The following is a 26,562-nucleotide window of genomic DNA, read 5'->3' on the forward strand; positions in this document are numbered from 1 at the left end:
TTCACATGTCAATTAGTGTTATTCACAGAGAAGTCGGTATTTGAATAAATGGAGCAGGATCATTATTATTATATCATTATTATAGTAGATATATTTGCATTTACAGACTAACACACTAAGGAAAACCTGCATGCTGTTGCAGCAAAGAGAAACGCATACACGCCATTTATAATGTTCACAACGGTAATTTGAAGTATCACTAAGCACTCTCGTTATATTTAGGGATTGATTGTCTGATTTAAAATGGAAACCATTTTTTTGTGTGTCATCTTTAACACTAAAGCACTCACGTGTTTTGCAATTACTTCCTGTAATATCTCCTGTGTTGGTTAAAGGTTAATTCAAACATTTGGTAACAGCAGCAGGGGGTTTTGGAAAACTTGAGATCACTCAGTTTTAACAATGATGTTAAATGGCAATTTGTGTCATTAGATCCTCATTAAAGGGAGGACATTTAGAACGATACAGAGAATAACTTGTATTGAAACCCTCCACACATTCCTTTTTACAGACAGATCTTGAGAGATGAGCAACAAAGGCAAAAACAGTCACAATATTTTCTGGAATTCTGATGTCCATACATTTTTACAGAACTATTTATTGAGGCATACAAAGCTGTATTCACACTGTTGCTGTCATATAGGAAACAAGGAGTCAAGTCTGTTGTATCTATCAAATCACTTTATCTCAGAGGTTTTTACAATCGAATACAACATACAGTACAGCTCCATCTCGCTGATTGGGAGTTTGTTATACTGGACATTTGCATAAAAGCATTTTCAATTGCAAAATGTTAGTCAAAAAACAAATAGGACAACGGCTGTTGACATTTAATTTATAATGCTTTAACTTTGAAGCAGCTGCAGATCTGAGTGCAATACAGCCACTGTGTGCTCAGTGCTTCACAACAGATGTTCTGGGTGGATTGAAATGGATGGATGTAACAGCTCGGGCAGATAATAAGAGTGCATGACAAAATAATAACTGCACACACCTGACTCTTCCATTCAACTGTATCTACAGTGAGACAGAGCGTGCGTGCAATCATAAATATATTAGTATATATATTATTTTCATTCAGAAAAAGTCAAAAATATTAAAAGACTGTTACTATAGAGATGTACAGTAAATAAATGAAGAACGTTGGCAAGTGTGGTGCCTTCACAAACATGCCAAGAATTTAGCTTTATCCCCGAAACAATAAAAAGGACTAGTGAAAATATGCTGATACAATGAGCTCACAGAGAAAAATAAATCCCTGGATGACCAAATTACCAGCATTGAGGTCAGCTGCTAAGATAATGAGCTGCATTACTGCGTCCCCTTGAGAGAGTCCACAGCCCGGTCCAGGGACTTGATGGTGCACTGGAGGGTGACTGCACTGCTACACAACCTTTTGATGTCCACCAGCAGAGTTTCTCAAGAGGAAGGGATTTCCTTTAACTCAGCAAAGACAATTCACGCTGTTCATCCCATGCGTAAGCGAGACAACGGCTGGTCAGAAGAGCAAAGTGAGTCATAGTTGAATTCTGTTGCCTATTCAGTAATTCTAGTCGTCATGGAAACTGAGCTGACAAAAACAAAAAGTGTTAACCCTCTAAACCCCAAACAGTTTTAGGGCATTTTTTTTGTTGCTCTGGTCACATGTTGCGCTCTGTGGCCTCCTCTTTCACAGCAATAGATCAGTCATGCATCTCTATGGAAACGGCACAATCATGGCTAAAAGCAGTGAGAACTCAAAATATGTGTGTGCTGTATAAATAAATGACCATGCCATACATCTTTTTTTTAAAAAGAGGAGAAAAACAAAGTTAAATGTATATGATAAATTATTTTAAAAACATTGTAAAACCATCAAATCTATAATCATGTGTATAAGTGCAAGTGTTGGGGGGGATGGAGGGCTCTACCTGCTATATTCATTGAACTCTATACATTTGTACAGCCTCTACTTGCAGCCTTGTCCTCCCTCAATGTTCAGCAGCCTGCAAATGTCACATTTTTGTCACGTGACTGTTTCTTAGGCGAATCAATCATGGCTTCCTAGTTGGCAGAGAAGCGCATCATTTAATGTGTTTTTGTTTTGTTTTCAAGTCTCCGGTTTAAGCACTAGGCTCGTGGCGATTTTTAAAATGAGAAAGTAGAATAAAATATTTTCTCATGAAATATCACAATTTTAAATTGTGTTGCTTTTTCTGACGGAAAGAGTTCGTCGCACATGATGTGTTCATGGAACGTCCGAAAGATGGGAATCTGACGATAATGACGCGTTTACAGCTTCTGTCTATAAACGGTGTAGTTCTGGCGACTGTTTAGAGAAAACATCCTTTCTTTGACATGACTCCAGGGGCTGTTATTGAAGTTACTAAATTACTGGAAAAAAAGAAATGCATCAGTTAGGCTAGGATCAAATTTGTCTGAATCACACTGTTGTGTTAAATATGCTACTCAGCTATTTACCTAATCTAATTATTTGTATTTTATATACATTCAGCGTGAAAGAAAACAAGGCTCACAAAATACCTCTATCTTTGTCTAGTACTTTCAGACTTGTGCTGCGGCAGCATCTGGGAGACATCAGAGAATAACTAACACAGCGCTGGCTTTTTGCTCCCCTCCTCTTATTGCTGGTTTCTCTTCCTGTTATTCTGTCTCTCCTGTGAGCCTTTTCCTGTCACCTGATGGTCAGAGATGGAGCAGACAAATATGGAAAAAGGGTAAGGGGGGGCGGAGGGGTCAGCAAGGACGGTTCTGTTTTTTCCTCTGTCCACAATTTTCTTTTCATGTTTTTAAGAAAAACAAACCCTCCATCATAATGTGATGCAGCACCATTTGTATCAGTCACAAGTTGACCACATTATACTATAAAAATAACAGCACTTTCTCAAACGGAAGCTGACCTTGCAAAACTGACATCTCACTTTTCAAAGAGGTCACATTCCTTTTTCTTCATTCACCCACTGATACTGGACAAAATATGACACTTTTGTTCAGCAGCTACCGAAAATCTCGGTTTACAGGCAACGTGGGCACTGCAAGTGCTACATATAAGTGCTAACTCACCAAGCCATTAAAAGGTAGGCCAGTGGGTGTGCACATGGATACATTTCACTGCTGTCTGACTCATGTTGAAACCAATGCTGAGAGAGAACCATCTTGCTGATTAATAAGCAGTGCAGCTCTGGGCAAACACAAAATAGTGGGAATCTAAAACAATCCCAATCCACATTAGACTTTTCCGTGACCTACAATACACCTTGTGATGGCGACAGGGTTCACAGAGCAGATAGTGGCAGGTCCAGAAGCCAAATGTTTGTCCCTGTGTGTGGTGCTCAGAAGAGATCAGTGGCTAAAAGCAACCGCAGAGGTACACACAAACACTGATAAGGCCGATCTGGGCTGTGTGACTCAGCCGAGGCGTTATGCATATGGGAGACGGAGAGGTGTTAGGTTGTGGTCCTGGGTGCAATGCTGCAAGGGCTGTTAACGTAGAAAGGGGGAAATCTGATGGTCGACTGTAATCTGAAGATGTGTTTGGGCTCATGTGGGTCAAGAGGGTGTGACTAAACGGGAGGATGATCTGAAAGCGACAGATGCCTAATCACTCGTGGGAATTTTTAAAGAGACAAAACAAAATCCCACTGCTTCCTGAGTCTTTTATTAAAAACAGCAAAGTATAAATAAAATATATTTTAGACATATTTACATTGAATTTGTGACAGTTAATATAAACAGTCATTCACTTTGTCTTAATTAATATAAAAGTCCACCTTTTGTCTATCTTTGGGCCGAGTCAATGATTGACAGGCAGTCACAAAGCAGCGTTAAATGCCCAAATATCACTCGTCAATGAGGAGGTTGATGAGGGCAGTCCTGGGGGAGAGGATGGCTCTCTTGATGTTGCGGTCGCCAAGAAGCTTCTGTCCAAACGGGCTCTCCACGATGAACTGCTGCACGCGCTCTGAGTCTTTAGACACCTGCAGCGGCACAGTCACTGTCCCACAGGCCTTGTTGTTTATCTGGAGGTGAGAAATGGATTCTAAATGGTTGTGTCAAATGTTCCCCTGGAATCAATTCTCTATCTGAAAGCAGTTCTGCCATGTAACCAAACTCGTCCTTCCTGGGATAAAAGGCCCAAAATAACAGACTCCACCTCTCCTTCCATATATAGAGAGAACCCTTAAAAACACATAGTTAGTGGTAGGTATGGGAAGGGCACTCAGTCAATGTTCTGGAGCGAGTGCATGTGTGCACCAGTAAATGTGATCTCTGGAAGTGGTTGTAAAGTAATGCCGTGTGTGTGTGTGTGTGTGTGTGTGTGTGTGTGTGTGTGTGTGTGTGTGTGTGTGTGTGTGTGTGTGTGTGTATGAGATTTAGGATTTGTGTGTGAGAGATTAACAAGAAGGGAACATAAAGAACACAAGAATGCAAAGATGTGTAGAGTACACACACACAACTTTGGTTATTATTATTATTTACATAACTTTATTAATGTGTATATTCACGTTTGCTCCTGCATCCACTACGATTTTCACTCAAACTCTCCACCCTTAAATTAAAGTCTTCAGTCCATGATTACATTCAAAGTCTGTAATTTCCTGGAGAGTCTATGATTACCCTGTGTGTGGTGTGTGTGTGTGTGTGTGTGTGTGTGTGTGTGTGTGTGTGTGTGTGTGTGTGACTGTGCAAGCGTGTGAGAGTGTCCACCCGTGTGTGTGTTTAGTGGTATGCTTTAAGCTAAATAGACAATTGTGTAAAAAATTAAAAACTGAGCCCGCCGTGTTTTTTCCTCACTGTTACTCTCTCACCCTCATTTCTAGTGACTTTCTTTCTGCCCGTGAGCTCAATCACACAAATAGCAAAAGCTCTCGGTTTGGCAGCGTCCGACAATCAGAGGGAATATCCAGCTGTGATGAGAAGCTATCGATCAGATCCAAGCATCACACATGCTAACACTGAAGGCACATACACACATGAACGCACAGACACACACTCCTGGATCTTGACTCAGTTAATAGATAAAAGATGACAAAATGAACAAGACAAAAATGAAAGAGAGAGAGTGTGAGAGTGTGTGTGAGTGTGAGTGTGTGCCTACCAGTACAGACAGTTCCACAAAGTCAGGGGCCTCCAGGTACTCAGCGTCCACAGTTGGCCAGAACTGTTGCAGGACGTCTCCTTCCCGCTGGAGGAGCTGGCTGACTGGGTGTTTTACCTGGCGAAGACCTGTTAGAGACCCAGGAGGACACACATGAGAACAATATCAAAAATATATGCTTTCACACCACTGAGATGGTTTCTTGAGGACTGAGGGGTGGGGAGAAAAACAAGAAGTGAAAAAGACTAGAACAAAGTAAATGGGTCATCCTTTATTGAGCCAAAACAAATGACCAGCGATGACTTATGTAATTCTTTTACTTTTTCCTTTATTAAAGAAAAGATTTCTTTTTGAAGAGTCAAACAACACTCCACCATCCCGTGTCCTGGCTGTCATTTAAACCGGCAGGTGTTCATCCCTCTGAAGACTAAGAGTTCCCAGCGCAGCATTTAGTTTCGTTTGATGGGTAGTGAGTCTATTTCAAGTTGGGTGGCCCTTGTTTGTCTAGGATGCAGTTATAAAAGAGAAACTGTGTCACTCAACAGCTGTCGATTACATCACTGCTGGGCGTTGGTATTAGTAGCACGTCTAACTGAGGCAACGTCCTCTTACAGACATTTCACCACAAACCTTGTGTCAGTCCAAAATGTAACTCAACACAAGGTGACCTCTATCTAAAAGTCTAAAATATTTGAATGAATGAACAGTAGAGTGCATTTTATTATTTTAGAATCATTTGCAAGTCACCAACCTGCCCAAAGTTCAGAAGCCAAGTGCGGAGCCATTGGTGCCGTCATCAAAACCAGCGCAGCCAGAGCTTCTTCAAACTCAACACTGTGCTGCACCACCTTGACCGTCGTACTCTGAACGCACGCACACACACACACACACACACACACACACACACACACACACACACACACACACACACACACACACACACACACACACACACACACACACACACACACACACACACACACACACACACACACACACACACACACACACACACACACACACACACACACACACACACACACACACACACACACACACACACACACACACACACACACACACACACACACACACACACACACAGACACACAGACAGACAGACAGACAGACAGAGAGAGCGAGAGTTGAGCGGTAAATGATGAATGTGACATCTTTATTTCAAAGAGCCGGAGGGCATACTCACACTAAGTGTATTGGTAAGTCCCATCAGTCGAGAAATAGCTGCGTTAAAGAGGAAGTCCTCTGTGAAGTGAGATGTCACCTGAAAATACAGGTGATGCAGTCAGTTAGTAAAAACTATAAAGTCTGAGGCTTCATGATCTGTTTTGGTTATTGGGCATGTAGACCGTCTGTGTGAATCATTACAAAAAACATCAATAACATGATAACATCTTTAACCCTGCCGCGCAGACTGCCATTACTAAACTGGAAACGAGCAGCGGCTCCATCCCACTCTGCTTTGACGAAAGAGGACGACGAAGAGTGAAGACAAGTTCTACCAGATCTGGCATCCCTTTTTCGACCACTTCAATAGCTGCACTAATCCTTCCCGCAAACCGGCCTGGAATAAACCAGATTCACAAGAGGACCATCAACATCAACATCCGCTTACTTTTTTCTCTCACTCCATTATTCTAATTTATTTATTTATTGTTAATGATACATTTATTTTATTTATTTTAACTAAACTTGCAATAGATTAAGGTATTGCAATATTGTAAAACATTGATGTGTTTTATTTCCATTTCCATTTTGTATGTCCTCTTAATGCCTGTACTTAAAATATGTATTCCTATATTGCTGCTGTATGTTTCCTTTTGAAACCCTAAATAAAAAGAGTTAAAAAAAAACACAAAAAACAATGAGAGGCCCAAAAGAGGAGCCTGCTCCCGTTATCACCATGTGAACCGGCTGAAGACACACAGCATGTCAACATTGCCCTGCTTCGCCTTCTGGGAAGAAGAACCTGTTTGGGAAGGGCCTTAGGGAGCAGGCGGTCGATCACCAAGGCTTTTCTGAGGGACGGATCAAAGAGCAGCCTTGGCTTTGGGGGCTTATGGCAAACAGCCAGAGGTCCTTTAAAAAAACAGCTCTGAGGGCTGGAGAGAGAGAGAGAGAATCAAACCTAGCAGCCAAAAGAGGCTATTTATAAAGAGTGAGAGGAGACGGAATGGATTTAAAATCAATTTCCATTACTTTTACTCCGGGGGTTTCAGGTGGCGATAGAAGTTCAGCTTTGGGCTGGAACTTTGGACCGTGTACTATAGCTGTGTATAGCTTTGCAACAGTCTATTGCAGTGAAAAAAGCTAAAACAATTTTTTATTTATTTTTTTAAATCAAAAACAACTACCAAAGATAACTATTACTATGACACTAGCAGATAAATTAAATTAAATATAACCCAAGATGACAGCTGCTGATTCACTTATGTTATTGAAGGAAGATAAGGATGTTAAATATGGGCCTGTTACTGACCCCTACTGGTAATGGGCGTAGCAATATCTAACAGTTGAATAATGTCCCCATGAGACATTTTTGGCCATTTATACCAGCTGGTCTGAGACTATACCTCTTGAATAGCGTAGTTCTTGTTCTCCCAGATCTTCTTTGTCTCTGCCAGCTCTTTCTTTTTCAGCAGGGAGGGGCTGGGGACGTCTCCGAGTTGCCGAGCCCCCCTCAGCTTGGTCACCAGCTGCCAGAGCCGAGACTGCCATCGCAGGACACCGGGGAGGGCATCAGCTGAGGTGGTGGACACACACACACACACACACACACACACACACACGCACACGCACACGAACACGCAGATGGAAAGGATATTACAATATGACGTACTGTGGGAGATATGACTCCAGGATTTACTACTTCACTTGTAAACAACAAATATTGGTTTCTTTGAGGAAACAATTCATGGCATATGTATAACGCTAAATCTCACACAGCCAACATGCTTCGACATGAGTTAAAGATGCAAAATAATAACACATAATGTTATGCCATCTTGCAGTGGCATTATGGCTCACTCTTGACATTCCAGAGGATGTCCTGTTCAGGGGGTGCAGCGTAAAGGGTGTAGAGTCGAACCGTGTCCACGCCGTACTGCTGCACCACCTCCTGGGGGTCCAGACCATTGTGTTTAGACTTGCTCATCTTCTCCCACGTCACCTCAACACGGCCACCGCCATGCACCACCGGCTCCTTATCTAGAATGAGGAGGTTCGGAGTCATAGGTCAGATGTAGCTGGACAAAGTGGGTTTTTTTAAACTAATTTTTGTATTGTTTCCTACGAGCTCCTGTTCAATCACAATATGTAAAATACAATAGAAAGAACAATATTAAAGTCAATCTGAGTCTGCGACACCAAGATCTTCTATTTCCCCCGTTATCAATAGAGAGAAGCTGAAGGTCTTTGGGCGTGAAGCCAATTGTAATATGGTTGAATCAAAAGATTTGTTGCGATTTGATTTTGTCATTCAAGATGGAAAAGCAACACAGCACTAAACAGAGAAGGATTGCTTTTAGCAGCACAACAATGTTATTAGGGAGAATGATTTAACTACACAATACAATAAATTTAAAAAACACATATATGTTATGACTCATTTGTGTTATCTGGCAGAGCCACGGGGAAGGAAGCCCTCTGTTCTCCTCTCTCATCTGCTCCAGATGTGTCACACTGACAAACACCCTGCAGACTCAGTAGCTGTGTACCTGTGAAGTCGATTTCTTCTCTCTTTAGGTACCGGCCGCTGTCTGCTAGTTTGAAAGTCTGGCCCTTGATCAGACCCTGGACCAGCAGCTTCCGAAAAGGCTCCCTGAAAGATCGGGGGAGGAACAGTTAACACACAGCCATGAATGTGCACAGCAAGGTGCTGATAAAGCGCCGTGTACTGTACCTGTGAGCCACAAGACCCTGATCCTTGCAGAAGTGACAGAGGAAGCGAGCGTAGTACAAGTGCATGACAGCGTGCTCCTTCCCTCCGATGTACACGTCCACAGGCAGCCAGTGATCCGCGAGGTGGCGATCGAAAGGCCTGGGAGGGGAAGAGCAGGTAAGGGAGCTGTGTTGTAAAGCAGCCTCGGAATATATGGTATTAAGAGATTTGTTAACAATAACAGCTCGAAAAAAGAACAATCAAAGTCTGAAGACTACAAGATAGTTATTTTTTGTATATTTAATGCTCAGTTTAAGGAGCTTTGGTGACCTGCTGTAGATATGAGCGTTCTATATCGTGTTAGATTATAAGACTTTTACTAATGTAGTTTTATTCCTCCAGTTCTACTTTGTATTAAATGTTCATTTCTTTAGCTTTTAAAAAAAATGTCATTTAATGATCTGGACTCTTATTTGCCAGACTTTATCTGATTATGGTGCTGAAATGTTTCATGTAGATGACACAGTGTAAAGCTCTCTGTAAGTTGTTTTTTTAAAAGGTGATCGGGAACTGAGAATTTGACAACATGTTCTCAAAACAACATTTTGTCACACTGGTTGTTATGTGCTTTATCCACATAAACACACACTTCCTCTAGGGGGCAGGCTGAATCTGATACACAAGGATATTCAGAGCCTCCTGACGCCTCCTCGATCTCACTAGCTTCACAACAACAAAAAGAAAGAAAACGTGATCAAATATATGCGTTTTAAATTTGGCTATGAAGACTTCCTCTAAACACAGCTTATTGTGTTCACTGGTCAGTATTTGTGGAGAAAGATCTATCGGAGATGAACTGAGAGCGGGCTGTTTCTTTCAGATTTTGAGCCCGACTGGCATGATGGTCGCTGGCTGCAGGGATTTCACCTAATGCTTCTTTTTTTTAGGGCAGTCTACTATCTCTGTGTCACCTTTTGCACCAGTCATTACTCTCCTCCACTCCTTTTCTCTTTTTTTTTTCTCCCTCTCTCTCTCTCACGCTCTCTCTCTCACGCTCTCTGGCTGATGGTGTCTCTGGATAACTGAGGGAAATAGGTTCACAAGGCTGAAAATAATTTTGCAAGTTGGTTGGCATCAGCCCAGGGAACTCTAATACATAACTACCCCCCCCCACACACACACACACACCCACACACACACACACACACACACACACACACACACACACACACACACCTTTGCCCATTTCCTTCCTCTCACTTGCTTCCTATTTTCATCGTTTCCCCTTGTGCACATAAGGCACTAAAAGCTCAGCAGGCTAACTGAAATGCACAAATGGTGTAATTGCCTCTTGTGTTGTGCCATAATCTGTCCCGCTAAGAAAAGTGATGGGGGGACCAGCCCCCCTCCTTTTAAAGCAGCTTTTGAGCAAGGTTAGGGCACCGGGAAATTAATCTCTTTTGTTGAGCTCAGGGTATCGCCACCATCCCAGCAGGTGACAGCCATAGCTCCATAATCTGTATTGGCAGTGAATGCCAGTTACAAGCAAGTGTCTGAGTTTGTGTGAGTCTACACAGGCCGTATATGCATGTTTGAAAACGGGTAAGTGGGCATAATGATGTACTCGAGTACAACTTTACAATGGGGCATATAGTATGGACATGTATTTCCTATGGAAGTGAAATGTGTGTGCGTGTGAGAGAGAGAGCCAAGTGTCGATTGGTATAGCAGAGATTTATCTTTTAAATATCTAAAAATAGCAATGCGTATTCGCCTACTGCTGAAGAAACGGCCTTCTATTCCTTTCATTTAGTTCTCATTTTAACGAAGGGAGTGTAAATAAGATCTGTGCAATTTGTGCTAAAAATCTGTCACAGTGCAAAAGGGGAACAGGAGGAAGCTGTTCATACCTGTCTGGGTTATGAGGGTCTGTGTATCGAAAGTAATACCAGGCGGAGTCCACAAACGTGTCCATGGTGTCGGTCTCCCTCCTCGCTGGGCCCTTACATCTGGGACACAGAGACAAAGAGAGACAGCGGAGGCCGCACACAAATCAATATTAGGCCGACAAATTAGAATGCGAACAAATAAAAAGAGCTCTGGTTTGTACGCAAAGTGTAATGGTCCGTTATGTGATTTGTGTGTGCGAGTGTGAAGCTGGTTTCGTCTGGATGCGGGGGGGTCATGTCCCTGTGGAGAAGCCCAGCTGAGGCCAGCCTGGCATCGGACCCCTCGTCCCCGTGCCCTGACTAACAGGCTGTGCTAACAGGGAACGGACTGGCAGGCAGAACACACGATCATGTGTTTGTGTTGGAAATGCCACCTCGTGCCCCTCTCTATCCAGGCCAAATAGCACTTGGGTACGTAATGCGAATCTGGGAACATCACTTTCACAATGATGGAGAAGAGGACATTTGCGAAGACACGGGAAAAGAGAGGATTTTTGTAAAGCACGTAATGAAACTGCCTTTTACTTTATAATGAGTCTCAATAGGGTTGAAATCAGTGTCCCAGAAAGATAAACAGAAGCAAAGCTCTGAGCTTTACTAAGTGCAACAGAGCAGGTATCGTATCCTGGACCTTGTGGGATGTGTCTGTTTAATTTTACTGTCTCGTTCTGACTCATTTTCACTCACACAAAGATTCATCTCACAGTAAAAACCTTTTTACCACACTCACTAACACACACCCCTCGACCACCTACCTTACCAGTCTATAATAAAAAGGCACTGATGAGAAGGTATGAGCTGATGGTTGCCTATAGCAACAAGGCTAAGGTGTAGCAAGGTTAATATTCAGAAGCCAAGTGATATCTCATATTATAAAAACCAGCAATATAACAAACCATCACAAAAGAATAAAAAAAATAGAAACTTCACAAAAAAAAAAAGACTCACGGTAATGAGAATGCCACATCCTCTCTCCCAACCGATTGGCCAATCAGAGGCCAGATTGTGATCATTTGTCAGACTACTGAGGATCAGATTAGACGACACAGAGAGGTCCCCCTCTCTAAAGATGGCCCGTCTCTAAGCCATGAAAGGAGCCCAACAATTTAGGTAACTAAATCTGAAGCGATGCACAAGTGTGTAAAGTGTGAATGTGTGTTTGCGGGATCAGCCAGAAAGAGCCAAAAGGCTCTCAAACAGATGAGACCGGAGAGGCAGCTGCCCAGTACACGGCGGCTCTCTTCCCGTAGAAGATAGTCCTCCATCTGTGAATGTGTGTGTGTGTGTGTGCGGCACAAACAAGGTGGTTTCTCTCTCTTTACCTGCGAATTCATGGACCGACACACACCTTCCTAGCGAAGGCTAAGCCGAGGCAGGGATTCAGTTGGCAGGCCAATTTACAGTGCTTCAGAAGGCCGGGGACGAGATGAGCATACAGAAAATGACTTACTCAAGGACAAATAAAACTCCACGTCTGCCGCCCATCTCTCGTCGGCCTGCTCGAATGTGTTCCTCTCAAACTTTAATTGGACATGGTCGACGAGTGAAGAGAACAAAACTTAACGCAGGGGAGAGAGGAGATAACGCCGTCTTGCCGATTATAGACATCAATCACCGCTGATGCGGAGGAATTATAGAAGCCTTGCGGAAGTGACTGCACACAATCTGATGACTTGTGCCATCTGCGACTGAGTGGGCCGTTGTTTTAATCAACATGGTGCCATGACGATGATTAGTCTCATTCAGGAGGAATTCCCATGTCATCGAGGGACTCGGCTGAGTCGGCATTCTCAAATATTTTCAAACGTGTTCACTGAGATGACTCTGTGTGTGTGTGTGTGTGTGTGTGTGTGTGTGTGTGTGTGTGTGTGTGTGTGTGTGTGTGTGTGTGTGTGTGATTACACTTCTGCACAAAAGGTTAATGCGTTTATGTTCAGTATTTTTGTTAACACACATAATAATCATCATCTCGTGCTGCGCCTGTCAAATATCCTACTCATTACATCACCCCATCAGAGGGAAATTATTAATCACAAAATTCACAGGCTCGCTCTCAATGATTGTTCCTGTAAAGCCGTCATTCCTCTCGGCCTGCGCTGACAGAGGGCTCATTTAGTCGGTGCTGGTCTCCTGAGGAAATACAGGAAGAAAAAAAACACAATGGACCAGACCATTTCGTCTACGCCATGTCAAAAAGAAAGAAAAAAACATCCTTCACCATTTCTCCATCCCATTTACAGCGTCACACGGCTAAATGTGAGCTACTGATTGGCTCATGGTACCGCGCTACAGCAGCTGGCCGTGACTCAGTGACAGTGGTAGTTTGCTTACTCTGTAATTGGTTACGAATAAGATTCATTATTTAAGGGATTCCCACATTCACTTGGACAAGACATTTAAAATATTAATAACTATTTAAAATGTGTCAAAATCACTTATTTAAGTCAGGAGTTTACAATATGTTATGCAATTGGCCCCCTGAAATGGAGGAATGTTTTCAGAGAGAGTTGTGATGACGTATTTTATGTTGTGGAACAAAATATAAAAGCTTCCGTTAACCACAGATCTTATTTCAAGCCATTTAACAACAAAAAAAACATTTAAAAAAAACAACATTGACTTTTAGACGAGCAAACTGGAAGTGCAAAAATGCTGACTCATTTACAGGTTTTTGGACAAATTCCTCGTATCGTGGTAGACTGATGGTTCATCCCATCTCCTGCAAAATATGTTTTTGAAGTGCCTGCCCTTCTCCAAACAGTTTCCAATAATGTCTTCTCAGTTGATTCTGTGTAACGAACCATCTGCGCGGTCGGTTTCCTGTCACACTCAACCAGCCAACAGTTTCACACTTCCACTGATCAAGTCAGGAAAGACTAATGAGCCAACAACGGCAGTGATGGAGAAGACACCAAGATCGTAAACATGGATGTAAACCATGCAGACCCCACAAGAATTTTTTTTTTCTGAATGGTAATTATAGAATAAATAAATATCTTGACTGACTATTAGTGACTGCAGGTTTGACTCCTCTGTGCCAGGAGGAGACACAATGAGGGCTCGCTTTGACTCGTGAGTCCTTTGGGAGATATAATTCATCGTCTGGCCTTTGACGGTAAAAAAAATGTAACAAATATAAGGACTTACACTGAGGGTTTTCCTTGGGATGTAATCTGTTGACAACACAAGACAAGGCCATATGGATGAAGCATAGACCTTTTCATTGCCATTCTGTTGCTAGGGAAACAGTGTTGGTCAAAGTGTACTTCCTGTCAGCTACTGCTTTAACAAACAGTGAAACAGAACATGCAGAGGGCCACGGCCATGTGGGGTGAAACAAAGCCTGCAAGCCTCGACTGTGAAAACCACAGCAAAAACACCCATCAGGCGTCAAAAGCTCACCTCGTCATTGGACGAGCCCCACAGGAACGCCAGGGAGTCTGTGTGACGCGGCCGAGACGTCACAAAGACTATAAACATTGGCGCACACCTTCTCAATGCGCCTTCCCATCACAATATTCATTGCTGCAGGGGGTAACAACATCAGGACCCGGACCACCGAGGTGATAGTCCTGACCTCGCTGGACGACCAACAGACTGCTTGTGAGTTCAGGAACACACACACACACACACACACACACACACACACACACACACACACACACACACACACACACACACACACACACACACACACACACACACACACACACACACACACACACACACACACACACACACACACACACACACACACACACACACACACACACACACACACACACACACACACACACACACACACACACACACACACACACACACACACACACACACACACACACACACACACACACACACACACACACACACACACACACACACACACACACACACACACACACTAATCCGCAGAAGGAAGATTATGGAATTCCTGGATTCTTCCAAGTCAATTTGCCACTCGGACAGAGGGGTCACCGGCTGGAGAAACTCGCAACAATTGCTATAAAGCGATCTCAAGTAAGAGGCTACTGTCTGGGCATAGTGTGTGTTTGCAACCTTGTTTGTTTGTTTGTTTGTTTACGTTTAATGTCACTTTTACTGTGTTCTTCTTTCTTTACAGGGCTTCTACACAGGCAATAAATAGACCATGAATATGCGATATGAGTTTACAGATAATTGCAATCCCTCCTCTGCATTGTGGAGGTTGGTTTATGGCTTTTCGCTAGTTAGATGTGTGTCATATCTATGGCTTACACTCGTTGTCTTTTTGATTCTTCACAGTTAATTTTCTTTGTACACCCTCTGGCGTGTCTGAGAATAATGTAACGCCGTTTTTGAAAACGTGGTCATTGTTCTCCAATCCCAGGGTGGTGCCCTGATGTTATTAATCTACGTTAATAATCCTATTGATCCTATTGCCAAACCTGCTCCTGCCATATCCCAACAGCACATGCAATGTTTGGACAGGTCCTTAGATTGGTTTGTGTTTGAATAAAACATGTTCTTACCTGGGACACTTGCAGTTGACCCAGTCATGAGCAGCCTCCAGTGGCGACGCACCCTTTCCTTTGAGAGATGGCAGCTTTGGTAATTTTACTGGTAAATCCTCCTCAGGGACAGCAACTGGACCACAAGACCCACAATGCACTACGGGGATGGGTGTGCCCCAGTATCTCTGCCTTGATATCAGCCAGTCCCTGAGCTTGGAGCTGGTAAGGTGGCCGCCAATCTTCTGCTCGCAAGCCTTCTGGGTAATGGAGTCAAAGGCCCGCTCTCTGGTGAGGCCTGAGAACTACAGAGAGACGATGACAAGAAGAGACGCTGTACTAGAGATGCCGCAAAATCATAGCTTAATAATCTTGAGTCATTTCATCAATGATGAGGTCATTATCAACGGTGCAAACCTCATCAGAGTTGATCAGCGTTTGTCTCCCGTCTTCATCACTTTTCAGCACAGTTGTACACCTCAGGTTCAGAGCTCTGGCCACAGACCGATCCTCCTCACTGCAGTCTGGGATACCTGTCAGACACAGATACAGCACGATTATGTAACACAGTGAAAAGAAAATATGGACACACACATAATTGATCTCTTGAGAGAGTAAAAAAAACCTCTCTAAGCATGTTGTGATGTAGTCGACTAATCATTAACAATCCCTTGGGTTGCACCTCCACTCTGGGAGACAAAGACCCACTGGTTTTACATCATTATGGCATCCACAGTACCAATAATATGGGAAAGACATATTGTAAAAACGTCCATCTTCAAAATGCCAGGAGTGTTCAGTCAGCATCTTTAGCACAATCAAATCCACAAAAACATTTTTCTGTTTCTTATCTTTATTTATTATTTCTCCTTATTTTGGTTTGGTATAGATTTAATTAGAGGAAAATCAAAAAGGGATAATGGTTTTTCATCTCATCAATGGACGTTCTGTGTTCCTGTTTGTTCATAGAGTCAGCCTCTGTCTATAATAACAGCTCAGAGATGAATACAAATTACTTTCTTAGTTACCGGTTACAATTTTGAGGTGATTGTTAAACCCACCAACACACATACACACCAATAACTTACCGATCACAGCATCCAGATAGTCATCAAACGCCTCCTTGTGAGATATGACCAGGGGAACCTCGTGGTCGGTGAACAGGTTTTGAGCAGTGACCTCTGTGAGCGAGTCTGGAGAGCAGAGAGCAGGAGGTGTGAGAGAGTGGTAGCTCATTACAATCATTCACCATTGAGCCAGAGAAAACATAAAGGGAACCTGAACAATCAATGAATTATGTTGATGATTGAAATGTGCGTCTTTCACCTTCCTACAATAAAGGAAATCAGACACCTTGAAGGACCCAAACACAGACGGGCATCATAGATTCTCACCTTTGCCTGGCTGAAAGGCTTTCTCCAAAGCCGAGCGCACTGAGCTTCTACCGTGCAGCAGTCTGTGGGAGGGCAGGATGGCCAGGTAAGCCGCTCCGAACACCGTCTCTGGGGAGGAGCTGTAGGCTGACAGGTACTCCCCCGTCTCCTCCCCATTCACCTAGGAGATGAGAGACGATGCATGTGAGAACCTCTCTGGTCCAGATGCACAGAAGACGATTTAATGAGGAGGCTCGCTGGCTCATAAGGCCGCAACACAAAGTGGTTTATTCTGAAATATGATGGCTATTATAGATATTAAAAACACATGACAGGGTAAGTTTTAGTCAAAAGTATTGTTGGTTTTGATAGTACTGAAACAATCAATAACTTAGCTAGTGGAGAAAAAAAAGCAAGTTATTTAATTATTTAAAGTTTATTTATTTATCACGTTAAAAACTCAAATATTGAGTGGCTTTGTTTTTTATACTGTATACTTCCATGTATAATTCCATATGACTTTCATCACGAATCCCCATTCATCAACATTGAGGTTAACACTAAATCTAATTATGAAACCTCATCAAAATATAAATCTCCAATGGATGTTATTTTATTCTATCCATATGGGCAACATGCATAACAATTTATAAAAAAATCACTTTCTCTCCCATAATCAGGACATTGTCATTATATGCAAGTATAATATTGCAACCTTCCACCAATCTTGTTCCTCAGCAATAAATTTAACACATTCTGCGAAGATGATGAGTTCTAGCCAATCACAGGCAGAGAGGGGCGTGGCTTCATGGATCCGTTACAGTATTATTCATAGAATAAATTATCATAAAATAATCTGATAAATTGTCAGTTGGAGCCTTTAACATGCAACATGTGCTGTGCGTAGCCCTTTCATACATAATGATGCTACAATGTCTTTAATCCTATAATTATTTATAGATGACACACTCATTCTGGGGGGTTCTGGGCTAATGCGTATATGTCATGTTGTAGAAGAGATACTCATACATATTTTCAGTCCCCTGGGGAGATAATTCAGTGCAGAGTTCCTGTGACATTGTCTGATGATGTAATATGAGACAAGCAGCCATCCAATTAACTTAAAGCCCCCTGGTTTTAACTTTAATTATGCATTCTGCCAGAGAAACACCCTCTCATACCCGTGAAGAAAGACTCAACTAAACACAAAAGCACTGTCATATCTTCAAACACTCTTTCCTCTATAAATAAGGAGATTTTGTAAAGTAAGGGACTGACTTGAATAGCCATTTTTCAGTTTATTTTTCAAGGAGAACGGTTTAATAAGGGTGCTCACGGGGCTCTCAGCGGGCTTTTTGCTAAAAGACAGACGTGTGAAGAACCGTTAATATGGCTTTTAGAAAACTCAATAGAAACTAATCTGTGACATCATCTGTTTGGGTAAATTGCCACTTGCCGATGAATGCCCCCGCTGAATGCGAACAACAAAGTGAACATTTTTATGTTTTGGTGCATGATTTCGAATAGAAATGCATAAATAAACAGATGAATCCAAAGTAAAGCAAGCAATCATTGCCCGGGGACAAAGAGATGAGAAACTGAGGCTGGGAAGCGGGAGCAACGGGGAAACACTCGGTGGAAGAAGGTTGAGACATTGAAAAGAAGTGAGAATGATGAATGAATAAAAAGAGATCAAAGGGAAGGGAGCATGGATTCACCTTGAGCTTGAAATCGAAGTAGCAGCCGGTGCACTCTCCAATCCAGTTCGCCTGCATGGCTTTGACACCATACCACTCTGGAAGGTCTGCCAGGGCGTCCAGGAGAGGCTGGCGGAGGGAGAAAGAAATTAATTCACAACTTTACTTCTTTGGACAAGTTTTAAGGGCTTATTTTCCACTTCACTGTGGAAAAGAGCTAATTTTTTTTGAATGGGAGAGGGGGCGTTGTCTAGGATAATGCAATTGACTTCAACTCAGTGTGGCCTCTTTCAATGCCGGGCCAATTTATTTTGACAAAGCAGCAGAGCCGACCAGGTCACATTATGCAGACAAAGAGGGATTTTCAAAAATCCTGACCTCCAATCGCCCCACTTCCTTTGATATCAGAAGGCAATCGCCTTTAAAGTGCACACTCTCTCTCTCTCGCACACACACACACACACACACACACACACGTACATACACAACAACAGTTATTCTGCATGATTAAAGGAAGCTATGCATATCAACGAGGCTCAGGTCAAAAAGCCACAGCTGGGCTGAGGCCAGAGATGTTCAAACTCTCCATTTCCTTCTCCGTCTGTCGCAATCTATTACAAAAAAAATCCCCCAGCATGCAGTACCTCATCACAGCAATATCAATACAAACATAAACACTGGCTATCGTCGTCACCAGCGTGGCCATGGAGTGTGTCAGTTATGGATTTGCTCCAGAGTGGCATTCTTCTTTGGAGGAGAAGCAGCGAAACAAAGACGTTACCAGCAGAAATAAGAGAGCAACGACAGACCGCTAACAAAGGCTCGAAAGAGAGGGGCAGTAAACGTTTTCACTTTCCTGGGTTAAAAAATATAGTTTGGCACAGATGCAGGCGTAACTGAAAGATGTACAGCAAGGATAGGAGTCTCCATGGCAACTAAGAAAAGCTTGAGAGAAAGGATAGTATAGCATAACCAAGGATTGGATGTGTGTGTGTGTGTGTGTGTGTGTGTGTGTGTGTGTGTGTGTGTGTGTGTGTGTGTGTGTGTGTGTGTGTGTGTGTGTGTGTGCGAGTGTGAGAGAGAGGGATATCTAGTACAATGACAACAATATTACATAATACAGCGATACAAATGGTTCAGGGATTTGAACCAGCAACCTCAAAGTCACAAGTTGCGTTTGCGTAATGACGCAAAACCCTGCGAGAAGCTCTGCTCGTATCTGAGAAACAACACAAAGAGTTCTCCGTTTGTGAATCATTTAGATGACAGTGCAGTGTAATGGACAGGTGTGCCCGAGTGTAACAAGTGTGATTATGCATGAAATTGAAAACGTGACAATTCCAAAAAAAAAAAAAAAAAAGAAAATCCATCCTAGTAATAATATGCAGTCATCTGTGTCCTGGAACAAACAATATGGTTGCGATTCATGAGGAAACTATCAGTACAACGTGCAACAACCTGACAGCGAAATAAATAATGTCTGAAGTGAATGTTGTCTAACACGTGTACAGGCAAGCAGGGAAACGCACACGCGGGAAATCAGGCCAATTACAACGCGCCGCGCAGTTTCACGCCGGCCCTCCTTTCGTTCCATCTGTCTTTCTCACTTCTTTTCCTTAACACCTTCCTCTTCCTTCCTTCCCACTTCTCTATTCGTCAGAGAAAATTAGAAATGCGGGAACACATTGTCACAGTAGGCTGCTTCCACCTCCTCTCACACCTCTGACATGGACAAGCATGGTCGCCTTCAGCGCCGCGGCTAGCACTGGGTGGACAAGCTGATGTTTTAATCAAAATGAGAAAATTGGGAAATGAATTAACAAACCCTTAAAAGAGGACAAAAGAGTGTTTTTGCATGTTTTAACCCGTTTATGTTAATTATTGCCGACCTTTTCTCAAAGCAAGGAGGACGTTTTTGAGATTGATTTCACACCCACCAGGAAGGCTTCAGTCTCGGTGTTTTTTCAGCACAATGTGACACAAAAGCCTGCTGATGCTCTACCTTGCTGTGCCTTTCCTTCTCATCAGTTTGACTAGAAACAAGTAGAGCTGAGACTACGGTCGATGATCTGATGCAACTATTTTGATATTCATGTCATTTTCAAGCAGACACGTCAATCGCTCTCTGATTGGGGTTTTGGACTGACACTCACACAAAACAAGTCCCAACACATTTGAAAATGTCCCTGTGGGCTTTTGTTGTGATGAGCAGGGTTTTTTTGGTATTTGTATCCAAGGCACACCGAAACGAAGCGGAAAAAAATAGCAAGATAAATGAATAATTAAAATATTCTAATAATAATTATCCCTAAAAACAAGAAATATGACAATCATACAATTCTACCAGAATGTGTCTCAACTTGGAAAAGGATGCAGCAGCAAGTCTGTGCATCGCAGTAAAAAAGGTGGAGCTTCTCATCAGCCGGCCGGGCCCCTGGTGACATTACTCCGACGGTCTTTGGCTGGTTGGGAGACGCTAAGAAAGTCCAGGGGTCTGATTGCAGAACGACAGAAGCAGGCCAGCTGCTGCAGCTAAAGTGTCAGCCATGATTGTTATCAGAGGGGTCCCGTGTGCATTTTGGCCCACATGGAACTGCTAGCCAACCATTCAGACCGGCCACTTGTCACGTACACATCTCTCTCTCTCTCTCACACACTCACACACACACACAAGCCGTACCTTGGCATAGTTTGTCGTCTTGATGAACCATTGTGTGAGCAGCTTCTGCTCCACCAGGGCGCCAGACCTCCAGGAGCGACCATTTTCATCCACCTGCTCATCAGCCAGCACTGTCTGATCAACAGGGTCCCAGTTCACCACGGCCTGGATAACACAAACACACACATTTAGATGAACACACATAACCAGTCACCCACCACACACACACACATGGTTAAAATTGAAAATGCAGAGCTTAGGAAGTAGTTTGGATTAAATAGTCGGTTCAAAGGCTTATTTCAATTTGATTAAACATAATCAAAAGGGCTCCTACCAAACACTCCCTTTTTCAGTTCATTAATTTTCTTCCAGGAGTAACTGGTGAGCGGCTTCAATCATTTCTGTAACTGTCAGCGGCCTTAAATCCAAACCAATCATATTATTCCTTTCAAAAGAAAACCAGTATCAGCACTTTAGTCAAAAGCCAGTCCTACCTCTTTCTGATAGGCCAGTCCTGCTTCAAATAGCTTGATAAACAGATACTGAGTCCACCTGTAGTAGTCTGGAAGGCAAGTGGTCACTTCCTGTCAGGGAAAAGCCAAGAGTCAAGTCAGCTGTGTGCGGTGTGACGCACACGCGAGAGAGCAAACCAGACACTCAAGCGTCCGCTCCTGCTCACCCGTTCCCAGTTGAAGCAAAGGCCGAGGCTGTCCAGCTGCTCCCGCATGGACTGGATATTACTGAGGAGACGGCACACAACAGCAACGTTAAGGTTTGCATGAACAATGTACGCTCGGAAGAACAGATGCAATATATTTCAGATACCTTTTAGTCCACTCCTCTGGGTCGAGTCCTCTCTCAATGGCTGCATTTTCAGCTGGAAGTCCAAAAGCATCCCAACCCATCGGATTCAACACCTGTGGATGGAGTTCTGTGTTAGTGGTGAAAGCGCTCACGTAGGCAACAATTGATTCACTTTAAGTGACTTAACATGCAAATAAAATCAAACATTCCCTGTTTTCAGCTTTATTGAACGCAAACATGTTCTGCTTTTTTCATACCAAATTAAATATGTTGACAAAAAAAATAGCTATATTGTGATGGTTATCACAATTTGTGATATTTAATAGACTAACGTTACCAAATGGATGACAGATTAACTCTTTATCAAGTTCATTTGAAGTGTACAAGAACGTTTACTGGACATTCGACACATGTTTTAAATATAAATACTGAATAATGGGGCCTGGATCCATTTAGTGTGTTTCCCCATTGACAGAGCCAGAGCCGTGTATGAACACAGGACAGACAGCTGGGCGCACTGTGAGAGATATTCACTGCACATCATTCTGCACAGTGATGGTCAAACATTAAAGTAACAGAAAGGAAAATACACTTTTGAATGAAGGGGGACTTAAAAAGAAGAAAGTTACACAGAATGATTGCTTACTTTATTAGATATGTGACGAGAGGATTTTATGCAAAGGGTTAACGGTTCAATCTAAATGTTTCATCCCAGGAGGTAATTCATTCTGCTCATTTAAATAGCACCGGGTTCCCCCAACTGAAGCACATGTTGACCCCTATATGAAGAGGTCTCTGCTGTGATCTCAACTCCATTACATAGTGTGGTTAATGCATGAAGCCTAACTTCAATTTACATGTAATTGCAGCCGTTACGGGATGCAAAGGCGAGTGGAAAGCAAGGTTACGCTTAGAATGGAAGATCAGGTTGTGAAAGCTTTTAAGCTGTTTTACACACAATTTCCTAAACAGCATCGCAATCTGCTGTGACATCCTCCCTTCGTTTGCTTCCCCGCTCTCTCCTCCTGTACTTTGCGTCCACGTGCCCTTTTAGCATCCACCCTCCTTAACATGAAGCCTCGTCGACGTCTCCTTCACTCGTCTCTTTTCCCCTTTTGAGCGTCGGCGGTTTTCTTTCTACTCTCGGAGAGAAATGAGATGAAAGCACAGGAGTGGAAGGCGTGAGCAAAGTAGGCGACGCAGAGTGACAAGGAGTCGAGGATTGGAGAGGATCATCGCGTGGACTCTAACGGGTCTGATGTTTCAGACAAATCGGTATCCTTGGTAACTGCCTCATTTGTAAAGCCGAGTACTGAATGGTATTAGGCTAAGAGCGCTCAGCACAGTGGCCCATTGTGACTGCTCAAAAAAGGAATACAGGCACAATGAGAGCAAGGCACAGGCCTAACTGTCTGTTAATAAGGGAGCAGAATGTAGCTCATTAGGATGGATACGCTACTCTGTTGTATATTCAGTGTAAATATCCTATTAAAGTGAGACAGTATTCACGAGGGACCGGCTGTGATGGACAGGCTGCGTTAGCGAGCTCAATTCTCAAAGTTCAAAGACAGCAGCCGAGGCAAATTATCTTTTCCCTGCCGATAGCCGCAGCTCCACTTATCCTTACATCCACACAAAGAGAGGATGCTAGTCCGGCTCTTCGCCCAACCTGTCATCGTGGAGGCTCACAACACACTTCGGAGCTTGAGTGACAGGAGGCAGTGGAAGATGGACGTGGGAGTCAGTGTAGGCGCATTCATAACAATCTGTCGACTGTAATGTGGAGCAAGTCGGAGCCAAGCCGAGACGGATGCGAGAATGCGCGGCTCCAGAACCCTCGCGTCGACTACAACGGGGCCAGGGAGTGTTTTAGTGACTGGTCCTGTGAATGTGAGGCCACATGCAAGTGTCCACCCACGCAGCTCCAGCTAGAAGCTACTCTCCATCTGTGGCAGCTTTGAAATACAACTCCAGCAGGTCTCGGTTTTCTCATCGCTCTAATGGATTCGGACCAGACTCTGGTAATTGCTTTAATATTCAACGCTGCACAGTTTCATATTGGAGCCCAAGCAACTGCAGAGCAAAAGGACAAGAAGAAGAGCATTTTCGTCCAATTACCGATAGATACATCTCTAGTTTCTGTACTGTAAAAAAAGACTGGAAACAACTAGCTTTAATCTGCCGGACCGAGCCCAGTACCCTGGTTTGTACAGATTAAACAAACCAGTTTTAACGTGTAATTAGTGAGCTAGTGAGCTGGCATATTCCGTTACCTTTGGACAGAGCCAAGCTAGCCGTTTCCTCACGTTTTCAGTCTTGATGCAGTCCTCTTGGCTCCAGCTTATTATTTACTGTACAGACACAGCAGGGGTAATAATCACTTCTCTTTAACTCGCAGCAAGACATCGCGAATACGCTTGTTTTCCAACACATCTCAAATTTGGAAGAAAAGAAATGATGTCCGAGGCTTTCTGCCTCCACTCAAAAAACAATGAAAGTATAAAGGGACACTGAAAAACAGCAACATCAATGTGACTTCAAAGAACCAAAGTAGCCATTACTCTGGATAGTCAAGAGACATCAGCTTTCATTGGAGCATCGGTACACCTTCCAGCACCAGCCGAGCCTTTTCACCAAGTGAGCTGTGGACAATTTAAGCCTTCGGACAACTTGTTCAGCAAAATAGTATTCACTGTCTTACTTTGCCAATATCTCTTTAAAGCCCAGAAAATATTGTTAGGGTGTGACAGCTGACAGAGTGCACCTTCCTTATTTTACTAGTGAAGAAAGCAGACCGTGTGCGCATGCAGCGGAACAAGGTTCGCTTTCTGACAGATGCTGAGAAGAAGTGCACTCCTGGGCAGGAAGCAGTCGCCAGTCATGTGAAACAAGATGTTTCTGTTTGGGGAGAGGCAGACGGACGCAGAAGGGAGAAATCCACCAGGAAAAGAGAAGGGAGACATTCGTCATACAATCACATGTCAGAGTATTGACAGGGATGGCCGACGTGAGGACAAGGACGTGTGAGAGGACTGCACACAGGTTGTCGTGATGTCCGAAGGTGTGTGTGTGTGTGTGTATGTGTGTGTGTGTGTCTGCAGTGGGATGATCCGCCTGACAGAAAACAGGTCACAGCTTCATCAACAGCAGCCGTTTACAGGACTCGATCAGAGGGACGAATATCGACTGCAACAGAACCGCGTCTGGAGACGAGCTTTATTGAAGCAGGTTGTCAATTTACAAGAGCTAGGAACACAATGCCTTGCCTCTAACCCGATGATTTTCACATTTATCTGATATTTATTAAGAAAAGATTTGATAGGTCCGTGGTGCCATTGACATTACTTGGCTCACAGAGGATCATGGAAACATACATCTAATAAAACATGAGGACAAAAGGAATGTCAGCTTTACAACAGAAAATGCTGAAATTAATTTAAATAATCAACCTACATATTGCACAATGTATTTTTCCTAAAACAAGTCCACAACATGGAAATATGCACTATATTGGCAGAAATCATTACAGTTCTGTTAATTTTGCTCTAAAGTTCCTAAATTCATTATAAAAAGAAAAATACAAATAAATAAAAATAGGGGTTACCATGTGGTTATTTCATATAGACTATTTATATTTTTGAATTACCAGAAAACATGCTCATTATCGAGATATGAAAAACCTTTATCCAGAAAGAAGATGTTGGCCATATTATATATAGTAAGTATAGTAATTAAGTATAAGCATATAGTATTCCTTCCGTGTTCATATCAGATAGCCAAAACTGGATAACATGATGTCCCAAATACAGAGCTCTCCATCATCTCCACATGAAAACGTCCAATGCTCCAGTACAGAACAGTGGTTCATCTGTACTATCATGGGAACAGCCAGCATCTAATCATTTTCAAACCATTTAACCCAGACAGGAAAGCAGATATCTCACAATTATCCCCAAGTGCCTCTCAGGATGACACATCCATTGTCAGTGAAGCCGCAGAGAAGGACTTTGGTGGGGGGAAGATAACGAACAATAAAACAAACCCGGGCTTAACTGAAAAGTTAGAAGCTTTGAGACTGGAAACAACTTTTAAAATGTATCATATGATTGATTCAAAATCTCCGTAGACAATGAATGGGATATTGAATGCGTTGGTCTATAATGTATCTGTGAGTTCTCTCTGGAAAACCGAAAACCGTTCACCATCACAGCCCTTGATTCTTTTATGTTACATTTATACAGTCTACATTTTTATTTGATTTCCAGTTTTAGGAAAGGACTCATTATGGGAGGGAACCTATGAAATGTTGTCCAACATCTCTGACCTTCCAATTAGCTTCTAATGATGGTGGAGGCACTAATGATGCTGTAAACACTACAACTCACTTTATTATGGAGCATCCTGTAAATCCTACTGCTTATGCTCGACTAATGTTCAATGGTTTTATCTCGGCATTTAATACCGTAGAGATGGAGGTAGAAAAGACGATAACAGCAGGTGAACGTTAACTCGGCTCTCTCTGACGAACAGATTGTAAGTACAGGAGCTCCTCAAGGCTGCGTACTTATTTTCACACTCGGACACATTTTCCATT

The 26,562-nt window shown here is 42.9% G+C and overlaps 1 protein-coding gene across 4 annotated transcripts in view; it reads right to left on the reverse strand.

The window, feature by feature from the left end:
* Positions 1–3,641: 3,641 nt before the first annotated feature.
* lars2 (leucyl-tRNA synthetase 2, mitochondrial) overlaps positions 3,642–26,562 on the reverse strand; it is a 28,852-nt gene continuing 5,931 nt past the window's right edge. The window contains exons 4-21 of one of the 4 annotated variants that reach the window (XM_034554045.1): positions 21,990–22,081; positions 21,844–21,904; positions 21,659–21,748; positions 21,186–21,329; positions 18,527–18,634; positions 16,830–16,989; positions 16,524–16,628; positions 15,853–15,968; positions 15,457–15,740; positions 10,907–11,005; positions 9,018–9,155; positions 8,833–8,936; positions 8,144–8,323; positions 7,690–7,859; positions 6,303–6,380; positions 5,850–5,961; positions 5,099–5,226; positions 3,642–4,019 (exon numbers count right to left, since the gene is read on the reverse strand). In XM_034554045.1, the coding sequence (XP_034409936.1) occupies positions 3,840–4,019; positions 5,099–5,226; positions 5,850–5,961; positions 6,303–6,380; positions 7,690–7,859; positions 8,144–8,323; positions 8,833–8,936; positions 9,018–9,155; positions 10,907–11,005; positions 15,457–15,740; positions 15,853–15,968; positions 16,524–16,628; positions 16,830–16,989; positions 18,527–18,634; positions 21,186–21,329; positions 21,659–21,748; positions 21,844–21,904; positions 21,990–22,081 (2,349 nt within the window). In that variant the 3' untranslated portion in view covers positions 3,642–3,839. The other 3 variants (XM_034554046.1, XR_004611248.1, XM_034554047.1) reach the window with 3 other exon arrangements.

This window comes from Cyclopterus lumpus, chromosome 16 (assembly GCF_009769545.1).
Source record: "Cyclopterus lumpus isolate fCycLum1 chromosome 16, fCycLum1.pri, whole genome shotgun sequence".
Taxonomy (NCBI): Eukaryota; Metazoa; Chordata; class Actinopteri; order Perciformes; family Cyclopteridae; genus Cyclopterus; species Cyclopterus lumpus.